Consider the following 7213-nt stretch of genomic DNA (forward strand, 5'->3'; position numbering starts at 1 on the left):
TCATTGAATTGAAAGCATGAACAATTTACCAGCCCTTTCGGTTAATTTCTTCCTCAACTCATAAAGTGAGACCATAAACTGTTCCAACTCACGTTCACTCATCTGATCAATGGGGTCCTCCCACCACCTTCTGGTCATACCCTTAACCAATGCTTCAGTCTCTGTCAGATTCTTCTTTTCCAACGCCAAATTCCTCATTGCCTCCTCGTACTGCATGTTGCTTTCTTCATATGACCCTCTTGACGCTGATGGTACCAACACCTTCGCTCCCTTCAGGTAGTTACCAACAATGGCTTCCACATCTGGGTGCCCAAAGCAGAACAACTTTTCAGCAGGAGAAAACACAATTATGGCTACATTAACATTGCACAAAATGCACAGTTCACTCGCTTTCTTGAACAGCCCTACTCTTCTTTTTGAGAATGTCACTTGCTTGTTGCTCGATTTCTCAATCTTCTCTATCACGATCTTCTTCCGCCCTGTGTTTTTCTTCTTCTCCACCTGCTTAAACCTATCCATGCCTGCACCAAGATCACCGTTATCCATGCCCTAACACTGCTCACTTCTCATCAAATGATTTATGTCTCTTTATATTTATATTCATCATTCCTTGCAGTCAAATCCTACTATTACGCCTTCTATTAGATTGTGTATTTCTAAATATTTCTAATTACAATAATTCATTATTCACTATTGATTTATTCTCCTAATAAAATCCTACAATTACTTCCTGTCTTAGCTTGTAATTCAATTACATAATAATGTAAGTATATATTTTCTCTCAAAATAAATACAAAATTATAGATCCTTCATTCCTATTTTGAACATGTTTCATGTAATGAAAGGTAAATTAACAAATCAACTTAGGTTTTATTTTGGAAGAAAATATATTGTGTTTCGAAAACAAGTTCTGATTCCGTTTTCTTTCCCTTTTTATTGTACTATACATAAATATAAGACTGCATTTTTTTTTTTTAAATATATCCGAGTCAGTTAATAAAAGTAGTAACAAATATTTCTAAACATAATAATAAACACACGTTTAAGTTCTTAATCCAAGCCCCAATAGTTTGCCTTCTCAATTTATTCTTCTATTACAAATCAGAATATACAATTTAATGAGTAAGATTATTTTTATTTTTTAATCTCTCTTTCCAATAAGATCACATTTTTTTAATATACATTTCACATATTACTCAACTAGACACAAAATTTCCTTTTTTGACCAATTATAAACTACCCTCATATCACTCAACTAGACACAAAATTTCTTTTTTTGACCAATTATAAACTACCCTCATATTACTCAGCTAGACACAAAATTTCCTTTTTTGACCAATTATAAACTACCCTCATATTACTCAACTAGACACAAAATTTCCTTTTTTATCAATTATAAACTATCCTCATATTATAGTTTATGTGTATACTTTTTTAGCCATCCTTCCGTATTAATCTACTCTATTTTCTTTTGTACTCTTTTGTACTGATAAAAAAAATCTACTTTTTTTTTTTATCTATAAGTTGAATTTGAGTGATATTTAAAAATAATTTTTCAATAATTAAAAACAATATTATATCACAATTTAAATTATTTAATATACAACATATTTTTTATGTACCGAAGATATTTATTTCTTAAATTTTTATTACAATATAAATTATGTTAAATTATTTATTTATTAATTATCAAATATATTTATATGGAAAATATTTATCATGTGTGATTCATAATTATAAATAAAATTTTAAGGATGCTCATTGTATCAGTTACGATGATTCAATCCAACCTAATTATATTATACTGAATTTCATTTATTATTGAGTAAAATTTGATCCAACTCAAACTAATTCACTCCTATAGATGTTGAGTAGAGTGATATGTTTATTATGCTCTCCAACCTAATTATATGATGTTAAACTTTATTTTAAATTGAGTCAAATTTGAAACAACTCAAACTACTCACTCTTATACATGTTGAGTTGACTAATATGTTTATTATTTGTAACCTCATACCCAATATGAGAGGAGACGTATATTATAAACCATGTTATGTTTTTTTTTTATGAATTAGTTTAGAGAAACTTATTATCACATGATTTATTGACTTATTTTATTAATTTATAAAGATGATATTGTTTTTTAATTAGGTTGATATTTAAAAATTATATTTTAAAAAAAAGTTTCAAAATTTTGACTTAATTAACTTAATATAATTCAACTGCCTCAAGAATAAATTGAACTGAGCTGAATTTAACGTAAAAAATACAGAAATTCAACCCGATATTTTTAATAGATTAATTGATAACAGATTTGTAAAAATTATAGCCAACCCAACCCGCAAGTATCCTATAAAATTTGTCATTTATATATGTGTCTACTGTTACCAATATAACAATAATTTCAACAATCAATTTTAGTGATTTCAGTATTTAATTCAATCACCCATTTAAAATTGAATTTAATAGAAAATTTAAATTATTTTTATAAGAAATCATTTAATTCACCATTTTAAAAATATTATAGGTTTAAATACATAAAAAATATTTTAAGTTCTTAGTAAAAATTTAAATAAGTACCTACAAAATTCAATTTTTAATTCAAAACCCTTGTTATTAAGTGTTTATTAAAATATTTAAAAAAACATGTTAAATCATATTACGAGTAACTACAGGATACACACCATGTAATGAAAAATATATAGTTTGTTATAGTTAAAACATAAGTTGAGATATCAAATAATAAATCTATAAATATTTTTAAAATAAATTAAATACTTAATATAATATCAAATAAATATATATTTTTAAGACTTAAACTAAAACTTGATAATTTATTAGATAGCTAATTTGAAAAAAAAAATGTTCAGTATAGAAATAAAACTGGTCATACCTAAAATTTATTTTAAGTCAAATTTAAATAATAAAAAATATTAAATTAGATTCAGGAGAATAAGATTCATTTGCACGAATGCTATATGGGAATTAATTTAATAATTTATATTTTAATTTACATTTATCCTAATTTAAATAATATTTTATATAATTAATTTCTTGGATTTCCATCCAATAAAGTATTTCTCAATTTGATATATAGTATTTTGTAATATATGTCATTAAGCATAAAATAAAATGAGTACACATAATTTATAATTTTGATGTAATTATATCGTGTAAAAATATTGACTGAAGTAGGCACCAAAATATTTTGATATATAATGTTTTGTAATATATTTTGGTGCTTTTTTAGTATCTGTCTCATTCAGATATTTATGTATTTGTCCCTATCATTATTCTTTTACATGATCTTAATATATTAAAATTATAAATTATGTTTACTCATTTTTATATTAATGCTTTTAATTTTTTTTTCTACTTAAGTATTTTAAAAAAGTTATAAAAAACTTATGCTATTATTTTAAAAATACAACTTTTTTCCATTTTAAATTTCTTAAAACACCATTATGTCACTACAAACAAACAAAATTTAACGGTGATTATATATAACGTTTTTTGTGGTTTTAATCTAAGTACATTATTCGGGGTTATTTTTTTGGAACATCCAACATCGTTAACATGATTATTGGCGGTAAGTAATCCTGAAAAGATCAATTATTTTCTGACGGTTTTGTAAACTCCCGTCACTTTCAAAGGTTTTTTTAACTCTTATTATTTTCAAGGATTTCTAAATCATTGTTACTTTTAAGCATTTTTCAAACTTCCGTTAATTTTAGGGGTTTTCTAAACTCTTGTTACTTAGGGTGTGTTTGGATTGAATAGGAGATTTGAGAGAGTGATATTGAAGAGATTTGAGAGAAAAGTGAGGTTGTTTGGATTAAGGTATGTTATAGTAAATTTATGAAGAAAGTTAATTGAAGTTTGTGAATGTTGCATAGTTGTGTTAAAGTTTGTGAGTGGTTTGATAGATATAATAAATTTAAAATAAATATAAATAATTTAACATAAAAACTTTAAAAATTATAATTATAATTAAAATAAATTAAAAATTAATCAATAATAATAAAAATACATATTAATAATTAAATTTTAAATTACATTTTATTTATTATTTTAATTATTCATTTTATTATAATATAAAAATATATATTAAGCATTATACTTATATTTATATTAAAATATACTTTTTATATATAATTAAATTTTTAAAAAAAAACCCACTTTCTTTACAAATCTCTTCAAATCAATAAAGAAAATTTGAAGGAATCAAAATGCATTGTTTTTCGTAATTTCATCTTATTTTTGTCTCTTTTTTCAACTTTCCTTTCATTGGCACCTTTGTTCGCTTTTCTTTGTTTTTCTCATCCTAGATACAAACAGATCCTTAGGATTTTCAAAAACCCCATTATTTCCATGGGTTTTACAAACCTCTATTACTTTCATTTTTTGTGTTTTTTGTTAAATGAGTTATATTTTTTTAATGCAGATAAACAAGAGACGAATTGGGGAGATTCAAAACACGGAAACCCCGAAATGCACTATAGTTTTTAGAACAAAAATATACCACAATCTGAAACGAAAATACACCATCCAATACAAGAAAAAAAATTACAAAAATTATTTAACTCAAAAATAAATTTAATTGATAGAGTTTTTTCTTATCTCAACATAATCTTATCCTTCCAAAACCTCAATCGATACTATAATTATAGCAGCCAAAAATTAAGTCAACAACTAACTAAAAAACTTAGCAACTTGTCTTGATATTCTCTTTGAGAAATCTCCCACAAGGTTTTCCTCAATCCTCATAAAATAATGGAGATCCAAACTTAACAAAAATCTTTCACACCTTAACAACATATATCATTCAACGTTCAGATCATAAAAAATTATATACCTACCTGTACTTAGACATATAATTTTGATCATATAAATAAATTATTAAAATAATTAATTAATAAACACTTAATGAATAAAATCTAATAACTCGTCTATTATTTATTATGTCTAATATAATATAAATAATAATAAATTTGCACAAGAATAATTGAATATCATTATTCACATATAACTTAAAAAAATTGTTTTAGACGTATATATATAGTTACATCTCTATTATAAAGAATAACATCTAAGCATCACTTTTACTGTTATTTTACACTATATTTTCATTTTGTTTTACTTATTTAAGCCATGGATCTTTATTTGGGTGTGTTTGGATTGGGGAGAGGATGTGTGAGGATTTGAGGGAATGAATGTGTGAAGATGTGAGAAGAAAGTGTCAAGAAAGTGAGATTGTTTTGGATTGGAGTATGTTAGAGTAGACGTTTGAGGGAAGTTTATGAGAGTTTGTGAGTGATGAAATGAATGTGAGATTGGGTACGACAAATTTTTCTTACTTCTCATTTCTCTAATAAGGATGATATACTTTCTTTTATTAAGAGTGATGGTAGTCCTTTGGTTAAATTGATTAAACTTGCGGTGATAACCTTTTCTATATGGATGATATGGCGTATGAGGAATTGTGCTAGATTTCAGGATAAGATTGGGGTTTCTAAGGCTATTTCGATAATTAAAGATTTAACTTGTCTAGTGGGAAATTCGTCTAAAGCTTCAATGAAGAATGATATGTTGGACTTCAACGTGATTAAGTTTTTCGGTATTAAGACTCGTAGTGGTAAAGTTCTTCGTCCTCTTCCTATTAGATGGGAATTTCCTTCACCAGGCTGGGTCAAAATTAATACTGATGGGGCTGCTAGGGGGTATCCTGGTCTTGCTACTTGTGGAGGTATTTTTCGTGAGAGTATGGGAGAATTTATTGGTGCTTTTTCAGCGTTTCTTGAAGTTCAAACTGCTTTGGTTGCTGAGTTTTATGGAGTTATACATGCTATGGAGGAAGCTCAAAAAATGGGACTTACTAATGTCTGGCTTGAATGTGATTCTGCCTTGGTTTGTGCTGCGTTTACTGTTAGGACTAATGTTTCGTGGATGCTTCAGAATCCATGGAATACTTGTCTTAATTTTTGTGGGACAATCAGGTTTAGGGTAACTCATATTTTTTGTGAAGGGAATGCGTGTGCTGATAAGTTGGCTAATTTAGGATTTATTCATAGAGAATCTTTTCATTGGTATAATAGACTCCCAGCTAGTCTGTTCTTAGAATTCTTTATGAATAGGTATAATCTACCTATGTATCGTTTGTGTTAACATATGGGTTTTGGTCTAGTCCCCCCATATTTTTGTATTTTCTTTCTTTTTTCTTTTTTTTAATAATATTTTTTCATGTGATGGCAGATGATTGTTGTTACTTGAGGTGTCAGCTTAGCTGAGATGTCAAGTTGCATAGTGATGCCTAACACGAAAACTTTATAAAAAAAATGAATGTGAGAGAATTTTAAATTATTTTTAAGGTGTAAAATGTTAGTTTACAAATTTATCCTTGCCTATTAAAAAAATTTAATAATTAAATGGGTTATTTTTGTTTAAAAATAAACAACTTTCACCGTAGATTTAAAAAATAAATATGTATTAAATGTAAATAGGTATAATTTAAAATTTATAATTAAAAAAATATGTATTCAATAAATTAAATAAAAATAGAACTTTAAGTAATTTATTAAAATGTTAAACATGTACTATAAAATTGACAAATAAATCAGATCTTATATAAATAAAAAAATTATTTTTTATTAAAAACCATGTAATAATGAAAAATAAAAAATACTACAACAACAAAAATATAATATAATTAACAATAGAAAATAATTTCATAACAAATTATTATCAAATAAATTATAACTCACAGACATAATAATTATACACACAAAAATATATTAATATAATCACAACAACAAATTAAATAAAAAAGAACATCAAGTAATATTTTAAAATATTAAATATGTACTATACAAATTAGAAAATAAATCACAACTTATATAAAGAAATAAAAAATTCTATTTTTTTATATTAAAAAACTTTACAATAATAGAAAATAAAAAATACTATAAACAGTAGAATAAAAATAAATGAGGATAAATTTGAAAATAACATATGCTGACTTAGTTTTTCATCAACATCTCTTCATTTTGCAAGGAAAATATTTAATATTCACAGGTGTATTTTCTCCTTCTCATCCTCACAAAACCCTGAATTCAAATGACATACTCTTATTTCTTTGCTCGTAAACAATACATCAACGAAAACAAATAGACCTTAATTTTTATTCCTATTTCAATCAAAATCCTCGGTTAATTAA

General features: G+C 25.4%; 1 protein-coding gene across 1 annotated transcript; it reads right to left on the minus strand.

The window, feature by feature from the left end:
* Positions 1–546, minus strand: LOC137805574 (agamous-like MADS-box protein AGL61). The gene has a single exon (XM_068605517.1). The coding sequence runs from the start codon at positions 544–546 to the stop codon at positions 1–3; it is 546 nt and encodes a 181-aa protein (XP_068461618.1).
* Between the last annotated feature and the right edge of the window lie 6667 nt (positions 547–7213).

The sequence above is a fragment of the Phaseolus vulgaris genome, chromosome 3, assembly GCF_000499845.2.
Source record: "Phaseolus vulgaris cultivar G19833 chromosome 3, P. vulgaris v2.0, whole genome shotgun sequence".
NCBI lineage: Eukaryota > Viridiplantae > Streptophyta > Magnoliopsida > Fabales > Fabaceae > Phaseolus > Phaseolus vulgaris.

Coding starts and splice junctions, on each gene's coding strand:
- LOC137805574 (XM_068605517.1), bottom strand. CDS start 546: ATGGATAACGGTGATCTTGGTGCAGGCATGGATAGGTTTAAGCAGGTG.